This window comes from Chenopodium album, chromosome 12 (genome assembly GCF_948465745.1).
Source record: "Chenopodium album chromosome 12, dcCheAlbu1.1, whole genome shotgun sequence".
Taxonomy (NCBI): Eukaryota; Viridiplantae; Streptophyta; class Magnoliopsida; order Caryophyllales; family Amaranthaceae; genus Chenopodium; species Chenopodium album.
The window spans coordinates 4974262-4985068 of NC_137845.1; the positions used below are offsets into that span (position 1 = coordinate 4974262).

Genomic DNA, 10807 nt, shown 5'->3' on the forward strand with positions numbered 1-10807 from the left:
CCGTTTCAGAATAATTTGACATAATTTGACCTTTTTTTTATTCAAGTACTCACTTTGACTACAGTTTTTTTTACTACGTGTCAGAACCAAATGCTAATATATCCATCGTAAAATGTTGTCAAATAGATGTTAATATAAAATTTCATACTCGTAAGTTTTAGTACTTAATTATACAGTATTTATGGTCAAACTATGTTTGCAAGTTTGGAATATTCATTGATCTACATCAAGCAAGATATTCAATCTCTTCAATTAAAAAATTTTCCAAGTTCTTTTCTTTTAACATTGTCAACACATACAAGAATATGCCATTGAGAAATTGGACTTTGTGAAGGAGTCCTTGCGAAAGAGAAAACAAAAACCAAAGACTCGTATCAATAGATTGAACACTTTGTAAATATCAAGTGTCTTCAATTGATGGTGAAAGCAAGTCTTGCATTTCAAGCCCCGGTCAATAATGTTCTTCATCATCAACATTTGTACATTGTAGGTGAAGATACCAGGGATTGTAAAGAATAATGAATCGTCGAGTAAATATCAGCTAAAAACTAATCAGGAAAGTCTTCATCGTGGTCTTCAAAGGAATTGCAAGAGTCATTTATGAAGATACATTGGTGATGTTGAAGTAGACAGTTTTCTGTTGGTAACTATTCATAGCGTAATCAACTTGGAAGTGGCCAAATGGTGATTTGAAGCGTAAGCCATATCCTATCCCAACTCCGCTTCCTGGTTTGCCTTGTCGCAAGGCTGGATTTCCTGTCATATCCCAACCAAGAGAGGTGTAACTTAATTCCCAGCAAAGTCTAAGTTTGCAGAGAAAAGTAATGCAGCTTCAAACAAAATCTTCGAATATATCTATATCAGAGAGATAAGAAAGCAAGCTCTGAAAAAGTATAGGTAAAATGTTTCAAAATAGATGGAACATACCAGGAACAAGCCGACCAGAACCCAGATCAGATCCGTAATCTAAGAAAATTGCACCTTCTAGCATTTTGCTCTGGAGATAAGAGAAAGGGAAAATTCTAAGGGCTACATAGAACATGCCAGCAACTCAAACATAAATCAAATTGTCAGAACATGCAATTACTCCGATATAGAGAGGGGACCTGGGGGACAGTTTGAAGCAAAAATAGTAACAAGTCAATAATCTATCATACATCTTGTTGCCACCAATTAAAAGTCCATGTAACAATGTATTAGGGAGGCTCATTCAATGACGGCTCATATAATCAAGCTAATTGGGTGTTACCTTTTTTTTAAACTCATAATTGGATGTTACTTAGGAGTACTAGCTGATCTAGGATGATCCTAAACGTCATTAACCTACATGAAAACAGACAACAATTACAATATTCTGGAACTGTGGCTGTGTGTGGCACACATAAGGTCCAACCAAAGTACGAGAATGAAACATGAAGCCTAAGCAGAAGAGGGGAAGAAAGGGTCAAATGACAAGAAGAAATTATCCAGGTGACACAGTTAATTGCAAAACTGCCAGGGAGTCAGCAACATGGTTTATAAAATAGCTACAGAAACACCTCATATGTAAATTTGCTAAGTGTGAAAGCAAATACTTACCAACGGGAACGTTAAATCACTGTTGGCAACCAAACATGATCTTCCAGTTCCAACAGCACCTTCACCATACCCTCTAACACTACCAAGACCACCAATAGCAAATGCTTGGTAAGGAGCCATATCCCCCACAATGGAACCTCCAGTGATACTGTTGAGAATTTCATGTAATTGAAGATGAGAAAATAATACCTACAACAAGCATCTATACATGCATTTGTGTTTCAGAAATGAACGCGAACTAAAACTCTAACAAACATGGGTGCAGAAATTATATTGTCCAATGTGATAATGATTCTGATGATTCAAATTGTGGAAAGGAGTATTATGTAATTGCAATTGAGTACAGACCAGTTTAGCTCAAACTTTATCAGAATTCAGGAAATAATCCTATGTCAGACTGTCAGAGCAAATATCGGAATCACAACGATGTTAAAGATGTGTATTATGCGAAGAAGCTTAACACCAGCTCGAATGAAATGTTCCAGATTTAGAGGGAGAAGACACTAATCAGTAATAGAGGGATTGTTAGAGCTCGGGCACTAATTGATAGCGCCAGTGTAGGACAAGAAAAATGAACAGGGGATAACTGCAACAAAAAATGGAACAGGATTTAACTATCATTTTTATATTACAATTGCCAAAAGGAATTAAATTTATCCAAAATTGCAAATATATGAATTCAAAGCTGACTTCAATTCTTTACACTCAAATAAGTTGATCAATCTCTAAAATCTAATTTATTAAATTGCATCATTGAACTATGTCATAAATATTCTTTCTTCAACCTCTGCAAACATAAATTACAACTCCATTAGTTCCTATTTCTCGGTGCTCACCTTGTCAATAAAATAGAAGGCCCAAGTTTGATACCCTTAGTGCCAACAAACTTGAATCGGTTAAAAACAAGCCATTTGGACAAAACTGGGACTCCTTGTTCTATCTGCAAGCTGAACTGAAATAAAAAACAAGAACAATTAAGTAATATGCAGCAGAAACTCATATCTCATTTCCTTAACACTTTGTTTGGATTGAAGGAAATAGAGGGAAAGGAAGGGAAGAGAAATTGAGGGATAGATAATTTCTCGTTTGGATAGCAAATGAGGAAGGAAGAGAATTGGAGGGGAAAGAAATGGAGGGATAGAATTGCAAGAAATTGATCTCTCCAACAATGGAGAGATTTGGAAGGAAAACTCTTCATTCTTCCCTCCCCTCCCCTTCCCTTCCCACCCCTTCTCCTCCCTCCCCTTCTTTTCCTTCCCCCTAATCTATCCAAACACACTATGAGTAATTTGTGGTAAGAAGTTCACATCTTAGATCATAAGTTGAGAATAATACACGACTAAAGAAATTATCATTTGCCCTGGCATAACGAGTTTCTTGTTTTAACACCACCATACTATCATGGGTGCCTCCGCTGCACACAGGACATTTCGAAGAGATAAGAAAAACAATTGTCAAAATAGTGCCTTGGAAAGCATACCACTAGACAAGTTTAAATACAAACTGAAGTTGATAATCTCAATAACCTGCAAGTCACCGGAAAACCATCAAGATCTCGGTTTATAGGGCGTCCTTCATCGCTCATAGGGCGAACATGCTGCACAGGGTACACATTTGACAAAATTTTCATATGAAAACTCGTACTTGAGTTCACAGATGACTCAATTTAGAATACCCAAAGCAAAATTTTCAATTTGTGGCATGTTACCTCACCTCAAATTTTACACTGGTTGTACTGCTCCAATTGGAGCTAGCAGGCTCACTCAATTCTAAACCCACGGAGGAGCGACAGAGATTTACACCCCCGCTCCCAGATTGTGAGAAGTTATCCACGGGCAAACCATGAACTCCAATCTCAGGTGAAATAGAATGCTGATTTTCCAGAGAAATATTTGCATAAGAAATTCCACCCAACAAATGCCCAAATGGTCTAAAAATACTGAACAAATGTAATTCGCTACTTGAGAATTTTAATAATCATCATCCAAAAAACTATGAAAAGCAGTGATCAAACCTGAACCACAACAGACTGCTGAGGAAGCCATTCAGGTCTGGGCCTCCTATAAGCCACCACAACATTTGTGTCATACAATCCTTTGTCCCAAAACACATCAAGCTTCTCACTTCCACCAAATAAATTAGGGTGCTTAATACATAAACTGCCATAAAAACACATACTCATTTCATAATCTTCCACAAATTTAAGCATATAATAATCAAAGCTTTTAACCTCCAACATTCCAAGTTTTATAATTTATTACCTCCCAATAACTAATGAAAGAGGACCTCCAGAATTCCTATTGCAGAAATTAAATAAAAATGCATATTAATAACATGATCAATTAATTAACAAGACTAAAATTTGTTGGTATTAATCTGAATTAAGAGATAAAGATGGAAACCTGAAAGGGGGCAGCATTAAAGCAGCGCATAGCTTGTGACTCAAATCTACATTGACATCAATTTTGGCTGACGAACAACAAAATTATAGAATATAAGTACCAAATTGCAAATGCTGAATACCCAGTTCATCAATTATCCATATTAATTTAGTAAAATTAAATTTTCTTAAAAGAAATTGAGAATTGAAAGAGAAAAAAGAACTGACCTTTACCAGCATGGATGCTCTTCTGAGCTCCCATGAATAATGTCTGACAACAATCATGAAAAAATTGGACCCGAAAAAATTGAAATGAAGGCAAGCAATTGCAGTGTAAAATTATAAAGGAGATGATAAAGAGAGAAGAAAGGTTGTGTTGGAGAGTTGGAGTAGCATATGGGTTAGAACTTAGAAGTTGTCTCTTTCTTTCTCCTTGGGCTTTCCAACTTCTTGAATTGTGCTCTTTTTTTTTTTTTTTTTTTTTCTAAAATTTCATTTGCTTTTGCATAATTCATAATGGAGTGATCTGTCAAAACAATACAAGTATAATATTTCCTAACATAAACTAATTCCTTATAGGCTTATATACATTGATTTATAAAGTTCTTCTCACAATACCATTCATTGGCTCGATTTCAAGGCTTGACATTTGCAAGTGTAAAATTATTAACAGTATTGACGGTTTTAACTAGTATAGAACCTCTAAGGATATTAGATTATTAGAGATTAGCGGTTCTATATAATTTGGTTTTATCATTACTAGTATTATACTACGTATAATCTAGCAAAAGTGAAAGAGCTAAAGTAAGTAATTGATATGAAGATTCTATTGATTAATTAATGATACTATGCAAAGATTCTACTGATCTCATTTTTTATCTATTTTCTAATTTGTTATCACTCTTTTTAAAGTTAGAAAGGGGTCACATTGAAAATATTTGAAGGAATTAGACTATGTTCTATTAGACTTATTTTTAGTCTTTTAAATTAGTTTAATTCAATTTTATTCAGATCCATTAGGTTCATAATTTTTCAATTTTTAAATTTTAAGTATGTTTATTATATAGTGTTGTATTTAATATTCTATACGCTCAAAATTTGTGATTGTTTAAATTTTTTAACTAAATGTTCAAATTTTGCGATTGTTCAAATTTTTTACTAAATGTTCAAAAGTATAAGCGTGGTGCATTGCGAATTTGCAATTGTTCAGTTTTTGTACTAAATATTCAATTTTGTAGATGTTCAGATATTTTTTTACCAAATATTTAAAATTTGCAATTGTGAAATTTTTTTTTTACTAAATGTTCAAAATTAGTGGCATTGTGTAGGAGAGGACCTCTTATGTACATTCGGATGTAACGTACACCCAGAGTCATTTGCCCATTTAATCAAAAAATGAGTAAATACCTGAGTGTATATACCTGAGTGTATATAACCCACAAACCCCACAAAAGCATGAACTCAGCACATACGTGGGACTCAACCGAGCTAACTCGGAAGTCATAAACTCACTCTCATTTTTCTCCCAACTTCTATTCTATTCATCTACTACCGCTGAAACAGGCAGCCATTGCCATTTGCCAAAGCCCAAAGAAAGGCGCCTCCTTTTTGCATCCTTCTTCAATACAAGAAAGGATTTGGGAAGAAAAATTTAGACTTTTTTTTAATGGGTAAAGGAGAAAAAACAGGGCTAGGAAGAGCCCTAGTTAAGCACCATAATCATGTTGTTCAACAAACCAAAGAAAAAGGTCGCTTTTACAAAACCCATAACAAGAAAGCCCTAATCTCTGTTACTGATGTTTCCGACATTGATGCTGTTCTTGAACAAGCTGATGAAGCTGACCGTGTCTTCACCGCCGACAACCCTGTTCCTCAATTACTCGTTGATTCGTATGTCCTTCCTCTCTTTATTAATTTAATTTTCCTGTTTTTATCATATTTGTTTTAATTTTGTGCTTTTCTCTTGTTAATTGTGTAACTAGAGGTTTGATTTATTTATTATTATTATTTTTTTTTTTTTCATTTGGGTTTAAGGGTTCTTTGGGAAAGATAGAAATTTTTATGTTTATTGGGGATTTTCTGATATGGGTTTAAGGGTTTTTGAGAAAGATAGAAATTTTGTTTATTGGGAATTTTTGGGATGTTAACTGCTGAACTTTATGTTTTTCTTGAACTCATTTGTATTGGTAAATAAAGTTTATGCCATTTCTGGTTTTAGGTGGAAATGTTGTAAGTTTGATGAGGTAGGTTTGAAGTGCAGAAAGAACAATTTCTTTGTCTTTTAAATGCATATTAGGTCAGGTAGAAGATAAGCTCCTTATCAATTGATTTGGTGCTGTTCTCCTCTATGTTATATGGTTGATATCTGTCATGCATAGGTATCGTTTACTGGTAATGAAATGAATTGATTGTTGTTAGTGGTGACTTTTTACCTAGGACATTCACTTGGGACAATCCGTGTCAAAATATACACACAATCTGATCAATAAATGTCACTGCCTCCCGGATATGAGGCCTTATGGAAGTTATAGTATTCAGAAACAGGAACACTTGAGTTTTCAACTCTTGAAAATTTGTTAATTTTATTGATATTTTCTACTGTCATTTCTAGTATGCTCACTACTACTGCTATTGTCTAGTGTGTTGAGGTCAGCCTTGTGGAAAAGCTGCTTTGCTGATCTATCTTTGAATTGCAATCATGTTGCACTAATACCTTTTGATTCCAATGATGAATCATATTATTTATTCTGTATGTAGGGACTCTAGTTCAAGCATCACTGCCTTGACACCTGATCAAAGGAGGAAGCAACAGAAGAAAGAGGAGGAACTGCATGCTGGCAGCCTTCGTGTCCCTCGAAGGTAACTACTGTCGCCTACCTCAGATTAAATTTTTTTGTTCTTATTCATGATTGAGTTTAAGTGAGCTGTGTTTTTTCTTCTGTAGGCCGCCATGGACTGCCGACATGACAGTAGATGAGCTTGATATCAATGAAAAGCAAGCCTTTTTAACATGGCGTAGAGGCCTTGCCAAGTAAGTTCCATTTTAGTATTTATTGTGCTTCTGCTTGAAGTCTGTAATTTGATCAGTAGATGTCATATTCCTATTGATAGTTAAAACTGCACCTAGAAAAAGAAGGGAATAATGTCTTTTCCATATCTTTGAAAATGTTGCTGAGTACGTGTAATATATATTCTTCCACTGAACCATCTCTTGCATGATGTACTTTATTCAAACTAATCTGCCTCATGTTAAATGTGCTTTACAGCCTAAAATGCATAGGAACTTTCATTTATCAAATTGCATAATTGATGACAAATTGAGTGTATCCAATATGCCTAGGATTCATATTATGTTCAGAAAATCATTCTCTTTGTTCAACTAGCCAGGTGAAGACCTTGTTGATATAAGCTTTAAGGTTGATTTACAAAATGCTCTACATTTTGAACCAGTTTCCCTTTGCCTTGTTCACCCTATGTCCCTGAATTTTATCATATATCTTTTCCTTAAATTTTTAAGCCCTTCATCCCAATCCCTTCTAGATTGCATCATTGCTGCTGTCCTGGAGAGTGAAAGAGAAATGCCGGAGAAGAGGCTGAGTTTGGTGCTGGAATGAAGGAAGCTGGACGGAAGAGGAGCAAGTTTGGGGATAGGAAGTTAGGTGGGGAGGGTGTTAGGGTAAGAGGCATAAGTTGAGGCTGAGGAGCTGAATGCAGAAGGGAAGAGAAGTCGAGTGGGGGCTGGGGAGTGAGAAGTGGAGGTTTCAAAGGGAAGAAAAAGAAGTTGGGGATTGTGAGCAGTATGTTGAATAAGGGAAGCCAGGTTGGGGTTCGTGTGGGTTGGAAGAAAAGGTTAGATCGGAACATTAATAGTGAAGGTTTGGTTTGGGCTAAGGAGTTATGAGAGGTATTAGTGAATAAGGCATGTAAGGCCGTAAGGGTGACTTTCAACATGCAGTTAAGAGGTTAGGGGTGAGGCGAAGGTCAAGGTTAGATAAGGACATATGTGATAAAGGTAAGGGTTAAAATAAGGATTAGATAAAGCCACTAGTAGTTATGGGTGGTTTTGACTCCTTTTGAGTACGAAGCACTCAATCCTTGGCTTTTTGTTGTTGGGGATATGAATGACATTATGAGTCAAACTATGCTGAGCAAGCTATTTAAATATAGATGTATTTCTTAAGTTTTCAGAGGACCATGTGTTTGTTCCTTGTGAGATTCTGTTGTATAAAGGATCTTCAGGGAGTATTCTATCAACAGTATAAATTATGGTCGTTTATTTTTATATTTAAAGCCAACTTCTTGTCGCTGGAACAGCTGCACTGTGGTTGTACTTTGATTGAATTGGTGGAATATGTAAGTAATATTTGTGGAAATAATGTTGTTGTAGACTTGAGGAGAATGAGAAGCTTGTCCTTACTCCGTTTGAGAAGAATTTGGATATATGGAGGCAGCTTTGGCGAGTGGTTGAACGTAGTGATCTGGTAAGTGTGTTATTAAGTGTCATAGCTTGCTTGAAAAAAAAAAAAAAAAAAAAAGGAAAAAGAAAATGGTATTTCAATCTTCATTATAGGATTATAATCTTTTTGTGGTCATATAATGTTGGTTTCTTTGTAATGTGTCATGGTTTATTTTTCAAAGTTATTTGACCTACAGATTTTTTAATTGCTCTCAGATTGTTATGGTCGTCGATGCAAGAAACCCTCTGTTTTACCGTTGTCCCGATCTTGAGGTATCATCCCTTCTATACTGAACTGTTTGTGTGAACTTATCATGAGCTATTTGTGCCCACTTTCTGTATTTTTATATTTTGCTTAATGTTTTTTTTTTTTTTTTTTTTTTTTTTTTTGCTTTAGGCATATGTGCAGGAGGTTGATGAGCACAAAAGAACAATGCTGCTTATTAACAAGGCTGACCTTTTACCATATTCTATCAGGTTCTTGCCTCATAAACTTTGGTGGGTTTTGTGCCCTTGCTGTATTTCTGATTATTAATGATCTTGTTATCATGTACAGGCTAAAATGGGCAAAATACTTCCATGATCATGGAATACTCTTTGTATTTTGGTCAGCTAAAGCTGCTTCTGCAGCTCTTGAAGGGAAGATGCTTAGCGTTCCAAAGCATATGCAAGAAGATGCATTACAAGAATCAGAAGATGTTGATACAAAGATCTATGGCAGGGATGAACTGTTGGACCGCTTACAGTTTGAGGCAGAGGAGATTATGAGATTGAGGAAATCAGGCCCTGAAGCTGCAAGTTCCTCTCATTTTCACTCCTCAATTGGAAATGCCGGAGTACATTTAGCATCAAATGGTGTGACTGTGGGGTTTGTTGGCTACCCTAATGTAGGAAAGAGTTCGACCATCAATGCTTTGGTTGGAGCAAAGCGTGCAGGTGTCACCAATACTCCAGGGAAGACAAAACATTTTCAGACTTTGATAATATCTGACAAGCTTACTTTATGTGATTGCCCTGGACTTGTTTTCCCGTCCTTTACAAGCTCAAGATATGAGATGATTGCTTGTGGGGTTTTACCTATAGATCGAATGACTGCACACCGAGATGCGGTACAGGTGGTTGCAGATAAAGTCCCAAGACATGTAATTGAAGAAGTTTATAAGATCACTTTGCCGAAACCCAAGCCTTATGAGCCTCAGTCTCGCCCTCCATTAGCAGCAGAGCTTCTAAGAGCTTACTGTGCTTCTCGGGGGTATACATCTTCAAGTGGGCTGCCCGATGAAACTCGGGCTTCTCGTCAAATGTTGAAGGACTATATTGATGGGAAGCTTATGCACTATGAACTACCTCCTGGGGTGTCAGACGAGAACAGAGAGAAACATATAGCTGCTGCTGCTGCTTCGAGCTTGTCAGACATCGAAGAATCTGAATCCTCTGATGCTGAAGATTCATCTGTTGAATTTGAAAATGGACCGAATCTTCAAGATGTAATGGATGATCTTCAATCCTTTGATCTTGCAAACGGCCTAGCCACAGATAAAGCTAATGGAAAGAAAAAAGCTCCAAAGGCACCACACAAGCTCCATAAAAAGCCACAGAGAAAAAAGGATCGATCTTGGAGGGTTACAAATGATGGTGGTGATGGGATGCCATTGGCAAGGGCCTTCCAGAAACCAGTGAATACTGGCCCGCATAATCCTTAATGCAGTGTGACTTTGAATGCCTCGAATATAGTACAAGATCACTTTGGTTTTGAACTGCTTGTACGTGCTTGCTACCTACATCAGTCGCTTAACTTGACAAATATGGACTTGTCGAGTTGTTGTGGTGGGATTGCTCTGGGTAATAGTTTACTGCGACAGTCTAAAATGGTGATACAGTGTGTTGTGGAAGTGTATGGTCTGTACGTAGTGCCAGCCTCGGATAACAGTGGTTATATTTTGTAGTTTTGACTCTTTCACACCTTAGAAATGATATAGTATTTCCTTGTTGCTTATTGGTCTTTAAAATTTTATTGTTCATGATTTATTTATGATTAGCTGCAATCTTGAAAGCCAAAGGTAGAAATCTCATGTCATGGTCCATTTCTTGGATTTTTGCATGCTGCGTTGCCGGATTTGCCGCAGATAGAACGCAACCAAACAGAAATTTAAAAATGATAGTTATCTTGACTTTTTTCCTGGAAATTGGACTTATTTGGCAACATATTGAATGAACAGAATAGTCCCCAGACTCACCATTGAGGGTGATTGAGCCAAAACTCAATCACAGTTGAACAATTTACTATCTAGGGAGCATCTAAGCTTTATAAGATATCCCATTTTTAAGACTCCTCTTTTTTAGTAACTATTAACTTTATGTTCCGATTTACCCATCACCAAGCCCCTTTACTC

At 36.3% G+C, this 10807-nt stretch overlaps 2 protein-coding genes across 2 annotated transcripts; one reads left to right on the top strand and one right to left on the bottom strand.

Moving 5' to 3' along the window:
* Nucleotides 1-216: 216 nt before the first annotated feature.
* Nucleotides 217-4388, bottom strand: LOC145571729 (protein SUPPRESSOR OF PPI1 LOCUS 2, chloroplastic-like). Its single transcript, XM_081630761.1, has 11 exons — nucleotides 4187-4388; nucleotides 3981-4047; nucleotides 3840-3875; nucleotides 3593-3737; nucleotides 3292-3450; nucleotides 3105-3175; nucleotides 2914-2992; nucleotides 2415-2530; nucleotides 1579-1726; nucleotides 928-997; nucleotides 217-756 (listed from the first exon to the last, which is right to left on the bottom strand). The coding sequence occupies exons 1-11, from the start codon at nucleotides 4218-4220 to the stop codon at nucleotides 599-601; spliced, it is 1083 nt and encodes a 360-aa protein (XP_081486887.1). The 5' UTR covers nucleotides 4221-4388; the 3' UTR covers nucleotides 217-598.
* Nucleotides 4389-5452: 1064 nt separating this feature from the next.
* Nucleotides 5453-10473, top strand: LOC145570122 (GTPase LSG1-2-like). Its single transcript, XM_081629120.1, has 7 exons — nucleotides 5453-5848; nucleotides 6716-6817; nucleotides 6903-6989; nucleotides 8346-8439; nucleotides 8631-8687; nucleotides 8812-8891; nucleotides 8971-10473. Exons 1-7 carry the CDS (start codon nucleotides 5625-5627, stop codon nucleotides 10115-10117), a joined length of 1791 nt encoding a protein of 596 aa, XP_081485246.1. The 5' UTR covers nucleotides 5453-5624; the 3' UTR covers nucleotides 10118-10473.
* The last annotated feature ends 334 nt before the right edge of the window (nucleotides 10474-10807 follow it).

Excerpts from the sequence above, each read along its gene's own strand:
- LOC145571729 (XM_081630761.1), bottom strand. The coding sequence starts at position 4,220 with ATGGGAGCTCAGAAGAGCATCCATGCTGGTAAAG. Across the intron at positions 4,048-4,186 it reads GAGCATCCATGCTGGTAAAG|CCAAAATTGATGTCAATGTA; the intron begins GTCAGTTCTTTT and ends GTTGTTCGTCAG. Across the intron at positions 3,738-3,839 it reads CTTTCATTAGTTATTGGGAG|TTTATGTATTAAGCACCCTA; the intron begins GTAATAAATTAT and ends TTTTTATGGCAG.
- LOC145570122 (XM_081629120.1), top strand. The coding sequence starts at position 5,625 with ATGGGTAAAGGAGAAAAAACAGGGCTAGGAAGAGCCCTAGTTAAGCAC. Across the intron at positions 6,818-6,902 it reads AGCCTTCGTGTCCCTCGAAG|GCCGCCATGGACTGCCGACA; the intron begins GTAACTACTGTC and ends TTTCTTCTGTAG. Across the intron at positions 8,440-8,630 it reads TGGTTGAACGTAGTGATCTG|ATTGTTATGGTCGTCGATGC; the intron begins GTAAGTGTGTTA and ends AATTGCTCTCAG.